A 24,814-nucleotide genomic window follows, 5' to 3' on the forward strand; every position below is an offset into this window, starting at 1 on the left:
TCTGTTGCTCTGGGTTGCTCTCGATAGCTAGCTGGTATTACCTTTTTGGTAATCTCCTTTTGTGGGAGATACAACATAAATTTCAGAACATAGAAAAATGAAGCTGAATCTCACATGAAAACTTCCTCTTGGTTCGCTCCTTGCACATTGATAGAGGTTGTCAGCAGGTCTCTGAAATGGAAAAATTAGCAACTGCATTTACCTAACAATGAACCCTGCATGACAAGGACTAACTTTCCAAACCAAATATCTCTACTGATGCAGTTGTGGCATAATTGTTATGAAGCTAGCCAACCACTCTGTGATTGTATTCAAGGCCTGCACCACAGGAAGAAATTAATGTGGGTATTGCAACCTGGTCAAAAGTTCATGACAGAAGAGTTCATTAGTTCCAGAGTGGAAACTTTAATTTTTATTTCTAAATTGCTTTCAAAATACCAACATTTATATCCATAAATTATTGATTCTGTCCACCTTGGACAAAGAATCTTTTTTTTTTAATGCAATGGGCAGCAGTCAATGAGGAGACCCAAAAGTAACAGTGGAGTGCTCAAATAGAGTAATCATATTAACCCTCCCTGTCAAACTTCAAGGAGTATCATAGAAGTGGCAGAAACTACATAAGAGGAAAATAAGACAAGTGCTATGAATTGCTATCTTCTTGACATGACATGAATATTTTTTATATCCATGCTCTCAGCAGCTATGGTTACCTACACAGGCCATATACAAGATATAGCCAGTTGACATTCCAACATAGATGAGAAAAGGCTTCATGAGTTCTACTAGTAACGAGAAGCTATATTGCAATTGAAGTCAATTGAGGTAGAGAGAGTCATTTTTGCCTAACAAAAGATGTGTGGCTGGTGGCTGACTTCCATGTTCCTATGTGTGGTCCCACATCCACGCACATATGAGTAGCACTAGTTGGACTCAATGGCTTATAAAAAGAAGAGGAAATAACAAAAGTAGGATAGGGTACGTGTTAGAAGAGTATAGGTCATAGGTGGGATTTCAGTTGCATGTAATCAAGATATTTCCTATGAATATATGACTTCTAAAAGAATAAATAAAAACTCAAAGTGAGAAAGAAAATGCCAGATGAAACCCTACAACTTTGTAAACTACTGTGAAAATAAAAATTAACATTAAAAATAAACATATAGGTAAAATAAACACTGTTTGCTTGCTATTTTAAGGGGTTCTATGAAAGTAAAGGAAAATGTTTTCAGTAGAAAAATCTCCTTATAGGAATGAATAGTGCAATAGGGGTATTAGCAGTGCTGTAGGGCTCTTTCATTAGTGGGGAATCATTGGATATTCTTGACTGGGAATGTATAATCATCACTCTGAATTGCTGACATGAGAGGCTCAATACCACACTCAGGATACTTGCTTGACTCTCACACTTCCACTTCATTGGTCATGTCATCCCTAAGTGTGGCTATGACAAAAATATCTAACACAAAAGGTCTAACTGTTACAAGCCATCTTTCTGAATAGAATAGGAAATATTTCACTGTCTTTTAATTGTTCTGCAAGTAACTAAGGTGAGAAACTACTGGATTCTGAAACAGTTTACCAATGCCTAGCTCTGATACAAAGACAAGAAGAAGAAGAAGAAGAAGAAGAAGAAGAAGAAGAAGAAGAAGAAGAAGAAGAAGAAGAAGAAGAAGAAGAGGAAGAGGAAGAGGAAGAGGAAGAGGAAGAGGAAGAGGAAGAGGAAGAGGAAGGAAAAGAAAGACTTAGAAGAAGAAGGAAGACTTAGAAGAAGAAGGAAAGAAAGAAAGAAAAAAACAAAAGAGAGAAACAACCAAAAAAGCAAAAACCAAACCAAACCAACCAACCAAACAAACAAACAAAAAAAGCCTCGCTTAGCTTATCCCAAAGCTTTGTTTTTTTGCACTGAAATAAGATGGGGGCTCTGAAAGCTCCCTAGCCTTTTGGTTTGAAAATGTTCTACTACATGACATGAATTGTGGGTCACAACTCCAAATAGAAGTACTGTAACTGAATGTGGGAGTTTGGAAATATTTGACAACAGCAAAAGTTTTCTTAAGTTCTATGACCAAGAAGCAATTCTAAGTCAAACATACACTGAGTAGGGCAGTTTCTGGCAGAGCCATTTCTTGTGGCATACCATAGTGCATCTGCACTCAAACAGGTTGTTGGTGAACCTTGTCTGAAAAACTTCACTCAGAATCAAGGTGATTGAGTCCTCTGTGGACTTCACTATTTTGTGATATATACTAAGTTTGCTGTTCTAGGAGGAGAGTGATGGCTCTATTTTGCAAAATGAAAACACTTAATGTCTTCTTGCTGCATTTCTCGGGAAGTAGCCACAAATTAGTTTATCTTTGGTCTGACTGTATAATGTTAATTTTAATTTTAGAATTTAATGTTTGAGAGGCTGACTAAAGTTGCTTTAAGATGTTAAGTGAACCTTGGCTTGAGGTGAGGATAGGATTTCCAGTAACCTATAAATCCTACTTCTAACACTGTGTACTAACTCAGCACACACTCAACATTGATGCACGTAATGTTCAGTTGTTCACCAAAGGCATGATGATGTTCAGCATCCTGAAGTGTCATGTTGTCAGCTACATGTATTAGTTATGTACAAGTAAAGCGGTACAACCATCACATTGCTAGGTAAATTCGCTTTCTTTTAAGTACCAAGGAACTGTTGATATATATACCAAATAACTGCTCTATAATACTGTTTCTTTGTGTCTTATCATTTTGTCTTAGTCAGAGTTTCTATTCCTGCACAAAACTTCATGACCAAGAAACAAGATGGGGAGGAAAGGGTTTATTCAGCTTACACCTCCATATTGCTGTTCATCACCAAAAGAAATCAGAGCTGAGACTCAAGCAGGTCAGGAAGCAGGAGCTGATGCAGAGGCCATGGAGGAATGGCCTCTCAACTTACTCCTGGCTTTCTCAACTTGTTTTCTTATAGAATCCAGAACTACCAGCCCAGGGATGGCACCACTCACAATGGGCTCTCCTAGCCTTGATCACTAATTGAGAACATGCCTTACAACTGGATCTCATGGAGTCATAAACTGAAGGGAGGGTCCTTACTCTGTGATAACTCCATCTTGTATTAAATTGACACTAAAATCAGTCAGTACACATCTGTTAAGATACTTGCCTACCAAACGTCATTAAAAAAAATACAGGTGAGGAGGATGTAATCTAGTAGACCATATCTGCTGAAAACAGCATGTGCTTGGTATTGTGGAAAATACGATATTGATATCCAACCATTTTAGAGAAAATCCTCACTTCATCATGTCTGAAAGCAAAAGATAACATTAATTTATTATTTTCAATAATTTATTTCTTTATTCACTTTACATCCCAATCACAGCCCTGTCCCTCCTTTTCTCCCAGTACTGCCCTTATACACCCTTCTCCCCAACACCTGCTTCCCTTCTCCGCAGAGAAGGAAAAGCCCCTTTCGGTACCATCCCACCCTGGGACATCTAGTCCCACTGGGTCTAGGCACATCTTCTCCCACCGAGGTCCAATCAGACAGTTCAGGTAGGAGAAGGGGATCCAGTAGCAGGCAACAAAGTCAGAGACAGCCCCTTCTCCAAGTGTTAGGGGAATCCACATGAGTACCAAACTGCACATCTCCAAATGTGTAGGATGCCTAGGCCTAACTCCCGCATGCTCTTTGGTTAGTGATTCAGTCTCTGTGAGCCCTCAGGGGCCCAGGTCAATTTACTCTGTAGGTCTTCTTGTGGTGTCCTTGACCCCTCCAGCTTGCTCAGTTATAACCTACCCTCTTCCACAAGACACCCTAATCTCTGTGTGATGTTTGGCTGTGGGTTTCTTCATCTGTTTCTCTATGCTGCTGGGTGAAGCCTCTCAGGAGACATATATGCTAGGCTTCTGTCCACAAGAATAACAGAGTATCTTTCAAACTACACCAGTTTGAAAACAACAGTAAGAACTTGTAGCAATGGCTGTCATGACTAATGAGTCTTCTGATACTATCGTTATTGTCTGTTTTATTGTTATACAGATTATAGGATAAGAGCAAAACAATATTTACTGTGACAGTTTGATGCATCAATCTGATGTAATTGGTCTGATGACCAATCTGATGCATATTTGATGTATGCAAATGACCTAAACTGTATGAACAAGCAATCAAGTAAAGTAAATCAAGTAAAAATTAAAAACAACACAGTGAATTGCTATTCCTGGATGAAGGACAAGTAGGCAGGAGTTATAGACACTGCACTGCATTTCCTGAGCTAGAGTATAGTCTCCTCATGCCAGGGAGTTTTCACAGTCACCTCTTAAATGTGTGACACTGCACAGGAGATATCAGAATGTATTCCAAAATCTCCTAAAACAGAGGCTTAGGAAATGAACAATACTCTCTGTGTCAAAATGTCTACATGCATATTAAAAAAATAGGCACAATTTCAAGTACAGCTTCAGTAACTGTGTAAAAAAGTTTGTGGACCACAGAGTCAGAATTATAAAATTAAACAGGACCTTGGAGATCAATTATTTTATAAATTGAGATTTTGTTGGAATGAGAGAACATATGTAGAAATCACATACTCATTCTGTGGGAGCTGCGTTAAAGTTTTTTGTTTAACCTTTCAGAGAGAATTATCAAAGAAAATAAATTTATATTCCAGAAATGTTGAAAGGAGAGCATTGGAGAATTGTCTCCTGCAGCTCCTTGGCCTTTAGATGACTGGGTACTACCTGTGTTTATAGAGTTGATTTGATGTGAGGTGGGAGTCCAGTTGACTTCTTCAGGATGATCTGGTGGCTTTATGTTGGTAGGAACTAAAATGTCCGAATTGGTGGACTTCAGTGGAATACAGCTTAGAGATTGAAAAGTGATTCTTGAAAATTACCTCCCTTTAATTATTCAAGTGTAAATAGAACACTAAAATTACCATCTTTTAAAACAAAGCTGACGATAGAAATTGCAGGGGAGGAAATGCAGTAAAAGCAGTAACATATAATGGATATGTGATATTTTACACAAGTTTAAGGCAATAATTGGTCTCATCATTAACTTTGGTATGCTCTCCTACTAATTCAACCTTTGTGATGTGTTAGATACTTTGCTTAGATTTTCAGTGTTATTTATTATTCAAAGAGGCACTGTCATCATTTGTGCTTCTCATCTACTTAAAGAAAATGAAGATCCTTCCAAAACTCAGTTGCTCAAGGTTGTAAGGGTAGTGCCCTACGTATGAGCCACAGTTTGAAAAGAATTGCCTTGACTTGCAGGGCTTTTTAATAATAAGCTTCCCTCCCCAGTGGATTTTCATTTAATGGGTTTTTGTATAAGAATGTGTAAGGATCAGCTGATAGCTGATGTATGTTAGCTATGGGGTTAATGCCTTTTGCTAACTAGATGGGATGGTATCAGTACTTTCTCCCTGTGTTTTCTATGTGACCCTTTATTATTTATTTGTTTGCTTCTTTATTTTAAAGATGCTTATTGTTCCACAGACACATTTTACTGTTTTATGATTGTTCTTCCATGTAAATATGTATAAAATAATCATTTTTCTTTTTGGCTTTATAATGTATCTTTCTACCCATTGCTTTACTCTGAAGCCATTGCTCTTGCTACTCAGCCTCCTTGGTTAGCCTGACACATTGACTGTGAGTTAATGTCTTCCAAAAGAGTGACAGTATTCAGAAAGAGTTTGTTCTTCTTCAGGAACAGTAATGGAGATTAAGCTTAGTTTTACTGACAACCCATAGGAAATCAGCAGACTGTACGAGTCGGACTGGGAGGACATGAAGGTATGTGGACAGGTGGTAGGGAGGTAGGTAAGATCTAGAGGTTGTTAAGAGAGGGAACCATGTTCATAATACATTATATGACAAAACATTTAATTGAAAAAAACCACAAATTAATTTACATAAATGCCAAGTGGGGGAGAAATTGGCATTTTTATTCAAACATATAATTAACTTTTCTGTTGTGATACTATATCTGTGGAGGACTTATAACTAGCTTGTATGACTTAAAAAGATAGAAAAATGGTATCAGGTATGAATTGTGGTTTGTTTTGTTTTGAAATAGGGTTTTACTGTGTAATTTCAGTTGTCTCGGAATATACTATCCAGTCCAATCCAGTGTTCTGCCTGCCTCTGAATTCTCTGATTATCCCTGTTCCATGTTCTAATTTTCCAACATCAATAATGCTTGTTATTGTCTGTCCTTGTAGGCATTGCTATGGGTGACAAGTAAGAGATCTTTAACATTTTTTATTTAAATTCCCTTAATTATTAAGAGATCACATATATGTTTCTGTTGGTTAATAATATACAGCTTTTCCCTCAAAAATGTTTGGTTAAAAATGAACGTTCAATTGGGCTATACCTCTTTTGATTGAAGACTCCTAAGGTCTCTTTATAGATTGTAAGTCAGATATGTAATGCAGTTACAATGTCTTGTTCTGTAAATAGTATTTTTATAGCATACTGTATACCATGAAAGCTTTATATTTTGATGACATACTTTTTTTTGCTTTGGTCATTTGTGATTTGAATCTTATAGCTATGAAAGCACTATATAATTCAAGGACGTGAAAATTCGTGCCTGTTTCTGTCTACAAGTTTATAGTCTTGCTTTTCCACTGAACATCTTAGATGCCAGTTTGAATTTACTTTTAAATACAACAGAAGGTAATAACAATTAGAATGTCTTTCTGTAGATACTCACCTTAAGCTAGACATTATATTTTAGAAAGAAAAAGTAAAACCATTAATCTTTTGACAGAACCACAGCATGCCAATCACACAATAATAGTAAATTCTCTGCTAAATCCTTTGGCTAAGTAATAAACCAAGAGCAATCCTAAGGAGCTAAAGGAGAAAACTGCCAAGTACACTGTCAGTATTCGCAGCACAGTGAAATCACACATACAAAACATAACTGGAGGAAAACTGCTGAGTCAAGTGATATAGGAATTTCACTCTTTATAAGATCAATAAAATACAATGAAAACAAATGAAGAAGTAAGTTTTGCTTACATGCTCCCTAACACTAGTTAGATTAAATACCAAGTAAGTAGTCTAAGAGTACATTGAATATCCTTCATTGTAAACTACAGATTGTTATTGGAAACAATCAATTATAAGCTAGAATATGGGGAGAGCCATGTGATATTTACATGTTTGGACACAGAGTGTGCAAACAAGCTGATTTTATGAAGGAACATTCTCCTCAAATTCTTTCGAAATTGCTAGCACTCAGAACTGAATCTTAGTAGCAATTGTTTTTAACGATCGGATCATTCTAAAATGTAAATGGAATTTTGAAAGGGCCAAAGATAAGTTGAAGGATATGCTTGAGATATTCCTGACAAGATATGAAGATGTCAAAATCCCCAACAATTGCAACTTTATATTTAAGAAAAACATTGAAATATAATGTAGTGGTTTGAATCAGAATGGTCCCCATTAGCTCACATATTTGAATACTTAGACATCAGGGCGTGGCTCTTTGCCTGGATTAGAAGCTGTGGTCTTGTTGGAGGAAGTGTGTCATTTGGGTGGGCTTTGAGGGTCTAAAAGTTCACATTATGCCCCGATCGTTCTGTTTGCTCATTGAGGAAGATGGAGCTGTCACTCCTGCCTGCTGCCATGATCTTTGCATTGATGATAATGCACTAAACCTCTGAAAGTATAAACAAGCCCCAAGTAAAATGTTTTCTTTTTGTGAGAGTTGTCCTGGTCATAGTGTCATTTCATAGTAATAGGACAGTGACTAAGACATAGAACAGCTGTCCACATTAGAGAAATGGATCCAAATAATCATGGAAATAAGTTTTCACTCAAAGATGGGCAGCATAATGTTACTGAAAATAAACTTTTCAACAAGTAATTCTGGGTTGACTTCAATATCTTTCTGCCATAAAAATAAATCTTCATTCCTTTCTTTTTGAATGCCCTCACATTAGCTCCAGATTGACTGTAGGTTTATGAAAATGAAATTAAAATGTACTGAAAAACTGGCAAAAGGGCTGCATTTGAAGAAACCTCTTCATCAAAAGGTACCACAGTGGAAAGGTAAATCATATGGGGACTGAAGAAGAGTATACACACACAGGGAGGCATGCATTTATAATAAAGGATTCATCTTCACATCTGTCTATTATTGTCTCACTAAATACCTGCTTTGAACATCCAAGTGTTCAAAGAAAAACCATAAGGCACCACTCTTCAAATACCAGTGACAAAGAAGGATCACATTAAGTGCTGAAAAGCACAGAAGGTAACTGCGTTTTTCATACATTTCTGTTTGGTGGAGGTGTACGTTTGACCTTCTCCTTTGGAAAACTGTTCATTATCTTTAGCATTGGATATGTACGTTGCTGGGTCCCAGTGAAACCAAATCTTAGAAAAACCTAATGAAAATTTATATACCTGAATGTGGTATAGAGAGCTGTGGCACCAAAGAGAGCAAGCCTATATCAAGAATGGGGTCAAGGCTTATCCAAACCCAAGGAAATTTCATTCTGAGATAAGCAGAAGTAGGATCGCTTCCCCCTTTCTACTCCAATCCTGTGTGTCCCAGTGCACATACTCCTATACCCCCATGTTACCACAAATCAGGAGGTCAAGTAGACCAGTGGCCGAATTGAACTTCCTCTCCTTTATAAGACTATGTCTGACAGCACCTGAAAGTCTTCTTTGTGTATTGAGGTATCCCTAGAGCCCTGGCCCTAGCCCATGATGTACACACTCACCTGAAAGGCCTACTCAACCCCAAAGATTTAAGTACCCTCCGTTCACCCCATTAAATAAGTTGTTTAATGCACTGAAGCTGCATCCTGAGAGTGTTCTCTCTCAGTTCACCACTGCCTGTGATCTCTTCTGCTCCTTGCCTTCCGGCCTCTCTTCCCCTCCCAGGATCCATCATTGAAACCATGGGTTGATTATGCTGTTACAAGCAAGGGTCTGACTGGCCCCTGTGTATAAATATCACATCGAAAATTCCTGAAGCTGAATTACCTTTAGTGTTTCAATCCTAGAAAGGTATGACTAAACCAGAGAGTACTCATCAGTGTTACATAAAACAGATTATTATATGGCAAAAATGAATTAATCTTGATTAATTTAATACAGAAGGAAATCTAGAGTTTGCTTCTTTTTTAAGCTGCAAAAATCATCAAAACATTATTTTTCGGTATTTCCCAATGATCAATATTAAAATAATGGTAAGTTTCATTAGACAAGTAGCTACCTGTACTGTTAGTAGTAGATCATTTGAACTGTTTAGAGTTACATAGCTAAGTTCACAATGACCATCTTATACAGAATTATTAGTACAAGATAATTTGTCAGTTGATACAATAACTTGTTATAAAGATGTTAGTTCATACAATTGGCTACTCAAGGATATCAAATTGTTCTTTTAAAACGAAATTAAATACAAACAATGTAAGTTATAGTGTGACAAAAAACAAGCAAGGTATTTTTATTCATTTTTAAAGAAATAAATACGCTGAATTGAAAAGAGAACCTGTTATCAATTGTCACTGGACGAATGTACACTGGGCACAGAGATGTTTTAGTAAGATGTCTCAAGAGGGAAATATCTTCCCAAAATGGGTTCTGGACTAAGTGATCTCTAAGCAACTTTCATTATAAAGTATAATTTTATGTCTTCTCATGCTGTATAACATTGGGTGCTACCACATGATTTGACAGACTCTGTCATCAGTCATTTCCATCTGTGAAGAAATCTTTTAAACTTTCATGGCAGCTCTACCCGAGTAGCATATATCTTCCCTGCTTATGTTTCAGCCAACTATTATATTATTTTATCTACATGTATGGTCTATACATATAACTGAGTCACTGAGTGTAAAAGGGAGATTATATCTGCATGATTTTCCTTTTAAAAATTCTCCTGTTTTTAAGAAAACACCCAAAGTAATCCAAAGATAGTTGGCTTCCATTGGTAAAAGCTGATTTGCCACTGTAAAATTCAGCGTGATGCTAAATATATCTAGCCACTGTGGGAGAAAGAACGTTATGAAAAATGAAGCAAGTTCTATTTATTTCTCCCCCAAATATTCAGATTAGCTACATATAATGCATATATGCATTCATATAAACACTATCATGTATTTTTAATATTTACATAGAAAAGTTTTCTTACACACTTACATACATATTCAGTTTGTCCTGAATAGTAACTTTACGTGGCCCAAAGCAGACTGCTTTTTATTTTATTTTCAATTCATTAAATTAATTTGTTTTAATTACTATGTGCTTTCTGTAGCTAAGAATAATAATAATCATCACATGTACACACTGGTACACCTCTTCAGAAATCTGAGATTGAAATTCTGCACTTTGTAACAGAATAAAATATAGATATGCACAAATTTAACACACCATTACAGAGCATTTTGAACTCCTTAATTTTCCATCCATGGATCCCATTGATAATATACTACAGTACCAGGCTACAAATTATCTGCTGGAAAACAAATATTTTAAACATTTTAGATAATTAAATAATATTAGCAATAATTATGGCTTTCAATACTATTAGGCTTGCTAACTTACATGATTAACTCAGTTCATTCGTTAAAGTTTTGGAGCAATCTCAAGTCTCATTACTACTCAGACAGCACGAAGCACTGTATGTATTAATCATTGAAATTTTTGGAGATACTCACAGTTACTGCTGAATATTTTACCTTTATTAAGTAAGGCAAGGATCAGAATATCCCTTGAAATATAAGTAACATATCTTGATCCTACTACCTTACAACAGATTAAAACAAATGTAATTTCTTACATGTTGATTTATGTAAACTGTCACAATAATCTTGACTTTAGTTTGTTTACTTCTATATTAAGTAGCTTTATGATTTCAAGACATTTTTAACTCAATGACATCAACGAAAGAGGAAGATAGTCACAATCTTCCAGCATTCATAATTGTAACAGTAAAATGAAAATGAATAATATAGAATACTATGGCGTGCTTCTGAAGTAAAGTGTGCTTCTTTCTTTCTCCTTGAACATGATAGAAGGTCACTGTGGGTTGATATCAACATGCAGGTGAGGGCAGGCACAAGATAAGGCAAGGCCTGTGGTTAGGCAGTAAAAAAGAAAGGCAGGCTGAGAATTTTTGAGATGGAACAGAGAGTACAGAAAGGAGAGGAGAGAGGAAGGAAGATGGAGGAAGAGAAGGTCACAGGTAGCTATGACTACCTTATAAAGGATGGATAATAACAGGACAATTTGTCTTATCTAAGTGGGTAGATTATATCAATATCAATTTTCTGAGTTTATTGTGTCGATGCTTTGTGGGGTGAGAATTTATTGATATAAATCTGATTGATAACTTACAAGCCTCTAGAGTTTTAATTTTGCCAAGGTACAGGGATTTGTGATAGCTAATCGTGAGATGGGCGGTCATTGCATGGGGCTGGCATGACAGCCACCCATCTTGGGAACATAGCCAGATGGGTGGTCGCTTTTGGGACTAGCCATGGAGGTGGTGAGACTGCTGATGCTAGAGACTAGCTGGTGGTAGTGTGGGATGGAAAATCCTTTTTTTTTTTAAATTTAACATTATAGGTCACCAGTAGCATAGACTGCTCTGTAAAAAGCAAGAACAGACATTTTTGGATATTTGTTTTTATTGTTTCATTTGTTTCCTGGCTTTTGAGACAAGGTTTCACTGTAGCCAAGACTGGCCTTAAAATTCACTGCATTTACTTGAAAATATACTGCAATACAAGAATATAAATTGGCAGATACCACCATGCTAAGTACAAAGTTTTAGCACTCAATATATTTAAGGACATAGAGACTTGCCACATATACTAGGCGAGTATACATGTATTAAAAATTAATATACCAGGTTTTCATACATTTGGCATCAATTAATAAACACATACTTTAGGATGTTACTAGTATTGCTTTTTTTATATTATAAAAGTAACAATAAGTGCTACTACTGATAAAATTATAAGGATTATTCATACATCTTGTCATATATATATGTATACACACAAAAATTATATATAAATATATCATCCAAATGATATATCCATATATTAATGATATATCAATGTATATACTATGGGAGCACTGTTAATAAAACAACACAACAGTTTTTCTCTGGGGACATTCCTAGAATAAATGTCACAAAAGTACAGTGTACAGTGGAGCAACAACGGAATTTATGTTGTATGGTGTGTGTGTGTATGTGTCTGTGTGTGTGTGTGTGTGTGTGTGTGTGTGTGTGAAACCATAGTTTATTGGAGTTACTTAAAGGAATATGGGCATCTCAAACACAGATGTTACATCAAAAGCCCATCCAGTAGGGAACGGCATATAAAATCTAGAACCATGGAACACACTGTATTATTTCAGGGCCTTAGATCCCAAGTCCCACAGACAACATCTACACAGATTGACTGAAAAATAGTCAGTTGTCATTAACAGCTGGAACTAAGATATATGCAAATACAGACCATATTTGTCTATCTGTGTCTAGGATACTTCAATCAGGGTGATTTTTTTTTCTAATTTCATCTATTTACCTGAAAATTTCATGATTTTGTTTTATTTTGCTTTTAATAAGTGAAATTTAAATGTACCATGTTTTCTTTATCCATTCTTATATTGAAGGACATTGAAGGTGATTTCAGTTTTTGACTTATTAATAGCCTAGCAATGAACATGATTGAGAAACTATCTCTGTCATAGGATAAAACATCCCAGGCTGCATGGTTTGAATCAATTTGATACAAGCTTGAGTTATCTGAAAATAGGGAAACTTAACTGAGAAAAATCTCTCCGTAAATTTAGTTTTAGGAAATTTTTGTAATTATTGATTGATGAGAGGGCCCAGACCACTGTAGATGGTTCCATCCCTGGGCTAGGGTTTTTGGTTCTCTAAGAAAGCAGACTCAGCAAGCTATATGGAGCAAGCCCATTAGCAGACACCCTCCGCCCCCCATTGCCTCTGCATCAGATCTGCATTGAGTTCCTGTATGGTTTCCATAGATGATCAAGAGTGGTACAGAAGTGTAAGTCAAAGCCCCCTTTCCTCCCCATGTTTCTTTGCCCATGATGCCTCATCATATCAAGAGTAACCTCGAATAAGATACATTCATTTTGTATACCTCAAGAGTGGTTGGTATAGCTCCATCTTGAAGTAGATCAATTCCCATCTTCCTGATGAACCACCATAGCAAATTCCACACTGGTTTTACAAGTTTGCACTCCCATCAGCAAAGGATTAGTGTTCCCTTTTGTTCCCCAGCATGAACTGTCATTTGTATTATTGATCTTAGTCATTCTGAAAGTTGTGAGATAAAAATGTTATAATGGTTTTGATTTGCATTTTCTGATGGCTAAGGATGATGAACAGGTAAGTGATTCTGAGCCATTAGAGTTCCTCTTTTAATAATCTGTTTAGATCTGTACATTTGTTTCTTAGTTGGATCATTTGTTTCCTAGATATTTAGGGTTTTTTTGTTAAGTTCTTTATATATTTTGGATACCAGCACTCTATTGGGAATGTAATTGATAAAAATGATTTCCTATTCTGTAGGCTGACCCTTTTCCTGAATGGTGATATCTCTTGATCATCAGTTTCATGAGGTCCCATTTATTAATTGTTGATAATAAGGATGTTCTGTTTGGAAAGTCTTTCTGTGCCTTTGAGTTCAAGATTTTTTACTATTTTCTCTTCTATGAAGTTCAGTGTATCTCATTTTATTGGGAGGTCTTTGAGCCACATGGAGTTGAGATTTGGGCGAAAAGTATGGATCTATTTGGATTCTGCTACATGCAACTGTTCACTTTGACCAGCACTATTTGTTGAAGACGCTGTCTCATTTTCAGTGTGAATTTCTGGGCTCTTTATAAAAAATGAAATGTCTATAAGTGTGCGGATTTGTGTCTGTTACTTCAGTTTAATTCCATCAATCAACATGTCTTTTTTGTCCGAATTCAATGTACAATCTTTTCATCTTCTGATATTTTCTTCAATTTCTTTCTTTGAAGACTAGAAGTTTTTTTTGTTTTTTTTTGTTTTTTTTGTTTGTTTGTTTGTTTTTTGTTTTTTTTTCATACAAGTTTCCCATTTGCTTGGAGTTAACCCAAGGTGTTTAAAATTCGAGGCTACTGTGGAAGGTTGGCTCTTTCTCAATCTGTTTTTCTTCTGTATATAGGATAGCCACTGATCTTTCTTGTGAATTCATTTTGTACACACCTATTTTGCTAAAAGTGTTATAGGAGTTTCCTGGTGGAATATTTAGAATCAATATTGTTTCAATCATATCACTTACAAATAAAGATACTTTGACTGTTTCCTTTCCAATTTGTATCCTCTTGATCTCAACAGAGTAATCTCTAATCACAGAGAAACACGTAAAGAAATATTCAACATTCTTAATCATCAGGAAAATATAAATCAAACTGACTCTGAGATTCCATCTTATAAAATTCATAATGACTAAAATAAAAAACTCAAGTGATAAGCCCATGTTTGCAAGGATGTGGAGCAAGGGGGACACTTCTCCATTGCTGGTGGGAATCCAAACTTGTATAGCCGCTTTGGAAATCAATTTGGATGTTTCTCAGAAAACTGGGAATAGTTTTCCCTCAAGACCCAGCTATACCACTCCTGGGCATATACCCAAAAGATACCCCATTACACCACATGGACACTTGTTCTACTATGTTCATAGCAATTAATAGGCAGCAATTAGAAACAACCTAGATGTCCCTCAATTGAAAAAGGAACAAAGACAATGTGGTACATCTGCACAGTGGAGTAGTATTCAGCTATTAAAAACAAAGACATCATGAATTTTGCAGGTAAATAGATGGAGCTTGAGACTATCACCCTGAGTGAGGTAATCCAGACCCAAGAGGGTATGCATGGTAGGTTCTTACTTATAAGTGGATATTAGCCATAAAATGCAGATACTCAGGCTATACTTGCTAAATAAGAAGGAAGACCCAAGCAAGGATGATTGACTCTCACTTAGAAGGGGAAAATAGTTATAGGAGTCAGGTGGAAGGAAGGAGCTGTGTGGGGGAAGACATAGGGAGGAAAATGCAGGGGAGTGGGATTTCAAGATCAAGGTTGGGGAGAGTGAGGGGCCATGAGAATGGACGGAACCTGCAGCTGGCAGAGGTTGGATGGGAGTGAGGGCAGCTCCAGTATGTGCCAGAGGCCCGGGATTGGAGAAGCTCCAATGAAGCAATGGGGGTGACTTTACCTGAGACAGGTCAGTGGATACACAGAACCTGAAGAGGATTGTTGGTTTTTAAGGAGCTGAGAAAGAGGTTAATATGCAGTTAGTCTAAGGGGATCCCTGGCTTGAGTGGTCTGCAGGTTCTTAGAAAATGCAACTTGGAGTTGGGGGCTGGGATAAAGCAGTGGGTGAGTGGTTGAAAATTAGAAGGAGATCTATGTGATCCACTAGAAATGGGGCCACAGGAGAAAGGCTGCAGCAGGTAGGCTGCAACAAAGCTGGGAATAAGACTTGGGGATTAGTTTTTGAAGAACTGAGGGAGGTCAGTTAGTCTCCATTCCCAGAGAGTACCTGTTTGAATTAGTGGGTTTTTTTTGGTATGCAGGTCCCCAAAGAATGCCTGCTGGGATTGTGGGCTGGGATAAGTAGAATTAAGCAATGAGTGAAGGGTGGAGGAGTTTGGAGGGGCAGGTCTGTGTGATTCTGGAGGTGGGGGTTGGAGGAAGGAGGAACACAGCCAGTGGTCCACTATAGAGCTGGGGATGAGAGTGGGGTTGTGCTTGAAAGATCTGAGAAAAAGGATGAAGAGCTGTGATTAGTCCTTCTGCTTCCCCCATCAGAATAATTAGTGGGTTCCCAGAGAATGCTTTAAAACTATAGATTTTAAATGATCTTTTCTCCTATAATATTTTAAGGATTGAAATTTTTATTAATCATTTCCATTTACAAATTTTAAATTTTTCACATATTAATATATTTGATTATCATAACAAACTCGGGGTTAAGAATAGATTATATTCCCACTTTAAGGATGAAGAAATTGAAGAATATAGTTTAATTAATTAGCTAATTTCAATTGGTTAATAAATAGAATGATTGGATCTTAAGCAGTATATATAAGACATTATGTTCTTATGTGTTATTACCACATTTCTCACAACAGCCAAAGAATTTTTACAAAATTGACATTGAATATTATGCAGTAAGAAATAATAATGACTGATATATATATACATGCACATATATAATTTTTAAAGTATCTCATATTCATCACTAATGACAAGTATTTACAAGCATGTTTTACTCTCTCAAAACAAGTAAGAGCACCAGTGGAAGGGGAAGCCCTGGGTCCTGCTAAGACTGAACCCTAGTGAACTAGACTGTTGGGGAGAGGGGCAGCAATGGGGGAGGGTTGGGAGGGGAACACCCATAAGGAAGGGGAGGGGGAGGGGGATGTTTGCCGGAAACAGGAAAGGAATAACATTGAAATGTATATAAGAAATACTCAAGTTAATAATAAAAAAAAAAAAAAAAAAAAACAAAAACAAAAAAGAGACACGAGGTCAGGACCCGCCCTAGTCTCCATCAAGGGGAGGCCGTTCCTTTGTTCTCCCTCCCCTCCTAGTAAATCATAACATTCAAACCAAGTCTTTATTTTTTATTTATTTATTTATTTATTTATTTATTTTTGGTTCTTTTTTTCGGAGCTGGGGACTGAACCCAGGGCCTTGCGCTTCCTAGGCAAGCGCTCTACCACTGAGCTAAATCCCCAACCCCACAAGTCTTTATTTTTGAACACATTTTCCTAACTACCACATCAAACTCAATCCAGTTAAATACATTTAAGGAAAGTAAAATTTGTGTTCAAACATGATACCTGAGAATGAACACAAATAACTACTTTTTTAAAATTTACTAACATAATTTTAAATCTTATGCTAATATTTAAAAGAGTATTTTAAATTTTACACTAAAGAAGAGAAAAAAGGTGTATTGGGTTTTACTTTTTCCATAATTCTTGGCAATCAATGATTCCAGACTGTATTATACAAAGAGACTGCACTTTGGCATGGATTCCCAACTCTTTCTGGTACTCTCACTTTGAGTGACAGTGTGAAATGAAATATTAGCATCACTGCTTTGCATTCTAAAGCTGGGTCCCACACAAATTAATAGTTAACCAAATTAACTAAATAGAAAGCACAAGAGTCAATATTCTGCAGGACATGGAGTCTCAATTTTTTGAAATGAGAACAAATAATTCTAATAAGCTATTTTGAAATCCTGCCTAAAATAACAGTCTAATTTGTGCATGAAGATAGGAGAGTGTGGACAGAGTCCTTGAAGTCACTTTTATAATGATTTCTTCAAGGTGTACTAGTGACTGACACAAAAGTAGTGAATTCTATATGGCTGGCCACAGGTGTTAGGTGGTTAAGGAAAAAAAATCTTATATTTTAGACAACCTTTGTAAGCTTACTGTAAAAACAATGATCTAGAACAGGAAGTTAATATGCTTTATTAAAAATAAATAGAATCTTAATAAATGGCTAATATCGGCACATATTTTTCTAGTTTTGTGACTGTACATATTTGGACCTTTTTCAAATGACCTAAGTGATTCAAAAATCATATAATTTCTTATAAATATAATTCTAAGTATGTGGCATACTTAATTCTAATACTTAGCAATGCTTCTAAATATGAAATTACATCATAAACATTTTATTGGTCAACTCCCAATTTGCTATATACGTTCTCAGTAACATCTGTCTTTGGGTAGGTTTGTTTTTTTTTTAAGATAACGTAGAGTTGTCCACAGCATAACAAAAGAATTTTGAAATTTTGTCTTTATCATATGAAAAATGAAATATTTAACCCAATACTCTCTTGCTACATACCTTTAGAGCTCTATATTCACATTATTTTATTAAATAACTAATTGATTGTAATTCAGACTATATAGATCACATAAAATAAGGTCTTGATAGTTGAGTATTGTACTAGCTTTGGCCATGTAAATAAAAGGAGTTGAGGTGTGCTTTTGGTGACAAAGCTCTTTTCTATAGCAAGATCATGTGATAATACTGCACCGTTCGATTATCCAAGGAGTGAATGTCATGTCTATGAGTTGGAGCTTTATCAATACAAACTTTCTATTTTCTGCTGACTTCTGTGTCCACAGTTTAATTGCAAATAGTTTATCAATGATTAGCATTTTGGGGGAAAATATGTCTCTAAAACTTTGGAAGAGTGTCTATTAAAGTCGTGTGACCAGATTAGATCTAAGGAGACTGTGATTCTTTTTAACTTTGCTTTAAATGTAATTCTGTCACTCACAAACAGAAGTTTCCATGTGTGATCAGGTACAGCTGATACTGGTACTGAACTACTGTATGCAAATAGAGCACACGGGTTGAAAGTTGAGAGACAATGTCATAAAGAAAAATTATTTGGACACCCCAGAGATCTTTTATCAAATGGGAAAAAAAGGAAAGTTCACAAAAGTTAATTATTAAAAATAAATCAAGTCTAGAAGAAATGGATTTTAATGACACTCCTTAAAGACTGGTTAATTTATTAATCATGATTCTAAAACAAGAGGGTGTATGCGTGTGGTAGAATGTAGAGCGCATAGGCTGAAAACAAGGACTTTGTTCAAAACTTTCAGGTCTGTTACTAAACGATGGGATACTTCATTGCCCTCAATCTGTTTTCTTATGCGAAAGGCAAGCCTAAGTGATTGCTAAGTGCACCTGAATTGCTAATATATAATACAAGTATATATATGCAAAGTGTTTTTATAGGGATTGCATCAAAGAAAGCATACAGTATAAGAGCAATGACAGTTCCCATTGTTTCCATGAGCAGAATACAAGTCCCCAACTCTTAGGTCAACAGATGGTAAAAGGACCGCTATACAACTAAAGCAGACCTGTGTGCTAAACGCCCTGGAGAAGATCTTCATCCTGGAAAACTTAGTCTTTATATCTGATCGTGCATCAGAGGTATAATCTCAATGTCTCCCACAGAGATTTTTCGTATGTGAATGGTAAATATGTATATGTTCCATTTCTGATATCTTCGCCAAATTTATTTTTCTTCTTTTCTACCTTGTCCATGCTTCCAGGAAACAGAGAATCCAAGTGAAGCATTAGTTTCCACATTTTCTTAGACACTGGTAAACTTTGTAGGACGCCTGATCAAAAGCCTAATAGATCCAGGGTATTTATGTGTCTGTACTGCTCCTAGAAAGATTATTTCAGTTAGCTTTGTTTCTTTAATGGGTCTCCATCCACTAACTACCTCATGGCACTTTTAAGTTCTTATGCTCATGTCCCTTTCTGTACTTTAAAAAATAGGAATAGTTATTATACAACTGATCTGAGTTTGGTATACTTGCCATGTGACTTATCCTGATTTGCAGTTTATAAATAGAGCCTTATAAATAGACTCTTGGGATTATCTTACTTGAGTGTGCCACCTACATCCTATTTATTTCACTCCTGGGTGATCTTTTTTTTTTATGTGAAAAAAAGGTACTTGGAAATATTTTGCTAATACAAAGACGGGAGGGTTAATAAAAGTGTGAAGCTTTGCTTTCAAATGCTCTCCTTATACTAAATTCACTTTACCTGTGCAGCTGATGGTCTGGCTAACATGTTAAAATTGAGCACTCTGGGTGTGAGAAAACAAGATATTGTTCTATTGTATAAAAACGAAGCAAAGAGTTCTGGTTTTTTTTTTTTTTTTAACTAGATACAGATATCAAAGTATCAAGTCACGAAGGTGAGGTGAGTATGGTAGCGTTTTTAACGTTTTTTTGTTTTTGTTTTTTATAAGCTTCCTAAGCACCTCAACTAGAAGCAGCTCATTAACAGAGGATCCGAGAAAGCTGGAAAGAGTTTAGACAGAAGTAGCAAAACAATTTTAAATAAAAGAAAGAAAGCACCGGAGGTTTGACAGGTAAGAAGAGATTAGAAAGATGAGGTCACTGTGTGTTAGCAAAGTGCTGACCAAAGGTTCCAGTTATGTAAAGCTCGCCAACGTGAACGGCGGTAGCTACCACAAATCAAGAGAATTCCCCTCACTGAAGATGAGCCGTCAAAACAGAAGAATCCACTTCAAGTAAAGAAGACCATTTTCAAATGTGCATTCATTTTGTATTTTATAAAGCCAGTTTTGCAGACCATAGTCACTGTGTCACACGTGCCAGTAAACAAAACCACTGATATTTTCCTCATATGGCACTCTATGTATCTTTGCAAATGTCTGTCCTCAGCCTCCAGTTTGCATTTATATCCATGTGTTACTCTGAAGTGATTTGTGAGGGCCATACCACACATATCCTAGCTATGTAAAAGAGACCTACCCTCAACGTTTTCATATCCTCTGGTTCTAGATCCCATCCATGTCCACCGTTAGAGAATAAATTCTCATGCACAGAATGTGTGCAACTCAAGTTATACAATAACTTATAATATTTACAGAGTTGTCATTGGGAAGACAGGGAACCATTGCAGCTTCTGATGTTGAAAAACAGTCACCTCTTTCACTGTATGTTTCGTGTTTTAATTGGGTTCAAGTTTAGGTAATTTAAAGGTGCCGTGCTCACCATGTTTAACGTTTCAAAAGGTATTTCGGTCTCCATGTTGACTACTAAAACCACTACAAATTTCCTTTGAAGCTTTCCAGGTTTGCCTCACACACCTGTGCATGTTTATTTTCCTTGTTCTTTGTCAACTCCGATGTTTAACTCTTTTTAATTACTGCAAGGATTTGATTATAGTATGTGCATTATTTACCTACTTTTCCTGCATGCTAGCCTTTTCACTACTGGGTAGAGACTTTGAAAATAAACTATGAGCTGAAGAGCACACAGTGGCATTTATTCTCCCCATTCCCCCATCATATTACTAGAACAGATTTCCTGGGGGTGGATTTCTATGCTAAGGCATTTGAGTATTTACATTTTTTTTTGCTTTTTTTAAATTTTACTTATTTTCAGCACCTGTACTTGACCCCTGTACACTCAAAATTTGAGACGGCAAGTCTCAGAAAATGCTAGTTGCGGTTTTTAGCAAACTGTAGATCTCTGCATGTTGCAGACATTCACACATTCCACTGTCCCAACTTGCCTACCTCATGGTTTGACTCTCCTTATAGAATATATTCATTATTCACTGCTTTGATTTCTTTTATAGGTTTATATTATTTAGTTAAAGCAGCATTTTTATTCTTACTTTTAATATTCTTTAATGACAAAAATGTTTGATGTCTCTTCGGAACTGAGCTCATCAACACATGCAACTTTAAACATCAAGAGTGAAATCTGGAACATCCTGGCCAGAGTAGCTTGGATGCTATCTTAAAAAAGGCCTTGGAGGCAGGCTAGCATAGTTTACAAGCCACCGGACCTATTTATAGGGCTGACTTCTTTTGCAATGTCAACTGTAACCTTACACTTATTTTAAGCCTCAGTATCTCAGCTATCGGCCTCTCCCAGCTGTACAGTTTTCTCTCATTTGATAAATCAGCGAGACCAATGGAGCCCGCCGAAGTACGCGGTCAGATTAGCAAAGATAACTTTTTAGAAGTTCCTAATCTGTCCGATTCTGTGTGTGAAGATGAAGAAGTTAAAGCGACCTTCAAGCCTGGCTTCTCGCCTCAGCCAAGCAGAAGGGGGTCAGAATCTTCTGAAGACTTATATCTGGACACCCCAACCTCAGCTTCCCGGAGAGTTTCCTTTGCTGACAGCCTTGGATTCAGTCTTGTGTCTGTTAAAGAATTTGATTGTTGGGACTTACCAAGTGTTTCAACTGATTTTGACTTAACTAGGGATGTCCTCCACACAGATGAATATATTTTATCTCCACTGTTTGACTTGCCTTCTTCCAAAGAAGAGCTTATGGAACAACTTCAAGTCCAGAAGGCAGTGCTGGAGTCGACTGAACACCTTCCTGGGTCGACAAGTGTGAAGGGCATTATTCGAGTTCTGAACATTTCTTTTGAGAAGTTAGTGTATGTGCGCATGTCTTTGGACGACTGGCAGACACATTATGACATTTTAGCAGAATATGTTCCTAATTCGTGTGATGGTGAAACTGACCAGTTCTCCTTTAAGATTTCATTGGTTCCACCTTATCAAAAAGACGGCGGTAAAGTGGAGTTTTGCATACGCTATGAAACTTCTGTTGGTACATTTTGGTCAAATAATAATGGCACAAATTATATATTGGTTTGTCAAAAGAAAACAAAGGAGCCAGAGCCTGTAGTAAAGCCACTGGAAGAAGCTCCTAGTAGACAAATAAAAGGCTGCTTAAAGGTAAAATCAAGGTGAGCTCATGCTTTACATACTGTAATGTTTGTAAAACGTAGTTATTTTATATGATACAAGAAATAACAATGAAACAGAAAAAAATGTGTTTCTTGTTCATAAAAATAAGTGTGTCAGATTTAGCAGGTTAATACTGCATAAACAATAGCATTGTCATATTCTTAATTAAGGAAAATTCATGTATAATACAGTAGTAGGTGTTGTGTATACTGTTTGCTTTCAAACCCTGAATTAGAGGCTCATTTATGAAATTATTTTATTTAGAATACGTTAATGTTTCTTAAATGCCCATAATTCACCCTGAAAGATACTTAATCTATATAAAATTGTATTTCAATATGTACCTGCAGCTCAGAAATTTGTAGATTGTCAATAGCTGCAATGTAGATTGTAATTGTGTAGTGGGTTATATAAAGACATTTGAGTAATCAATACCAGGTTAAATCATAAGAGGAATTTATTTAATAATGAACTAACAAGAAGACAATTGTGAGTGAAGTAAACATTGCACTTAAAACTTCATAATCATATCAAGTGTAACATTATGGAACACAAATTAGCATAATTTAGTAAAAGTAAGTGGAGCAGAATAATAAAAAAAAAAATGACCCAGATAGAAAGAAGGCTATTCAGCTCTGGTGATGAGAGTTTTGGGACATGACCCCTCATTAGTAACCCGGCTCGTCTGTTAATGTTGAAATATAGAAGTAGCCTTCAGCTCACTCTGTAGTACAGAGCTGGCTAATTTCCATGACAGTAGGTCAGCAGATAAAACACGCAGGAACAGTTAGATCCCTGTTTGCTCCTCCCCACCTCACAAAGGAACAGGCCCCCTTGCTCTTCTAGCCGCAGGCAAACATTTGATTATTCTCTGAGTGATCGTCCTAAGGATCCCCAAACAAATAATTTAATCACTTCACCAGAAACACTTTAATACGATGAAGAGGAAACTATAAAGAATGAAAACGCTCAGATTCCAAGTACAAAAGAGAAACTTTCAGAAATTACTTTGAGAAGATATTAATAAATTTATGTTTTAATGGATAAAGAATTAAACAGTAATTAACAGACATGTTGATCTAGTGGATTCATGAATTAGGCTAATATAGGTTAATGCAATTTAAATATATAAAACACTACACTTTTAATTTTATGTTCATGTCCTTTGAAAGGAGCTTAGTCTACTTTATGTGCTATTCCATCTTTCTTACTTCAAATGAAACTTCCTTAACTTGTAATTTATATTATTAAAAGAGAAAACATGTTCATAACCTGTATATATGCTAAAATAAAACTTAGATGTCTGTGATAATACTCAGTAACATTATCTACAAATAAAAAAAATAATAATTCAAAGAAATTCAAACTAACCTCTGAACAAAAAAAAAAAAATCTAGGTATTTTCAAAACTTTATTGAACGCTTTTACACTATGCAGCCAGGTGCTTGCTGTACATGTTAGAGCAAGCAGAATTTAAGAAAGGTAAGAATATTTGGCCAAACAAGCAGTTTTTTTTCCTATCTCAGTACATGTTTCTACGAGTTAAAAATCCAGCTTCAAAATGTCAAACAGTACATTCTGAACCGAGTTCAGAAATTTTTTTGTGGGATAGACTACATCTCACTTGCTACCAGAGTAAACAGGGGGCAGCTGATAGGCCCGGCTGAATTATAATTATGGGCTCTAGCCACAGTGTCTTTGGAATATATATATATATATATATATATATATATATATATATATATATATATATATTCACATATACCTTTGTATTCGGAACAGTAATCATCAGTTCAGAGCAGACACCACTCAGCTTTTAATATTGCTTTGGAAGAAAAAAAAAAGCTGAGAAAAACCGAACCACAAAATGGTCTGAAGGCCTGTAAAGTTTCCTAATGAGTTATGAAAATGGAAAAACCTCTTTCCTTCAAAACCACAAATACATTTTCTGTACAACTATAACTTAAAAATGACCAACATAATTCAAACCACATTTTGAAGAAAGCATTTGCCTCTGGAGGAGACTTTCTGTGCTGAGTTTCAGTCCAACATGAATTTTTACATCTGATTTATATACCACTCAAGGTGGAGTGTATAAGGAAATCCTGACAGATCCTCGGAACAGCATGTGCCATAATAGAATATTTATACAGCTTTTCCATGATATAATTTATATGCAATGGGCTTTCAAATATTCCTAAAACTCACACAAGAGAGCATTATCAAATTTCTAAATGAGTAGTGCAGTTGGATTTCATTGGGAAAGATTTGGTTGGAAATAGAGAAGGATCCCTCATTAAGATTATTTTACAAAATGCAACCAAGGTTAAAATAAACTAATCGTCATTTGATAAAAGGTAATAGCTTCAAAATATCCTTCCCATAAACAAAAGAGTTGTAAGGTCTGTTACAACAACTCTACACTCCCTACACTGTTTGATTTGGCGAC

The 24,814-nt window shown here is 36.1% G+C and overlaps 2 protein-coding genes across 8 annotated transcripts in view; both read left to right on the forward strand.

Annotated features, from left to right (window-relative positions):
• The window catches only part of Ddx4 (DEAD-box helicase 4), a 305,193-nt gene that overhangs the window by 204,576 nt on the left and 75,803 nt on the right, over nt 1-24,814 (forward strand). The window lies entirely within an intron of this gene.
• Nucleotides 21,574-24,814, forward strand: part of Ppp1r3a (protein phosphatase 1 regulatory subunit 3A) — a 36,607-nt gene continuing 33,366 nt past the window's right edge. For both annotated transcript variants that reach the window (XM_032898884.1, XM_032898885.1), the window contains exon 1: nt 21,574-22,364. In XM_032898884.1, the coding sequence (XP_032754775.1) occupies nt 21,574-22,364 (791 nt within the window). The remainder of the gene's footprint in view (nt 22,365-24,814) is intronic.

Source organism: Rattus rattus, chromosome 3 (assembly GCF_011064425.1).
Source record: "Rattus rattus isolate New Zealand chromosome 3, Rrattus_CSIRO_v1, whole genome shotgun sequence".
NCBI lineage: Eukaryota > Metazoa > Chordata > Mammalia > Rodentia > Muridae > Rattus > Rattus rattus.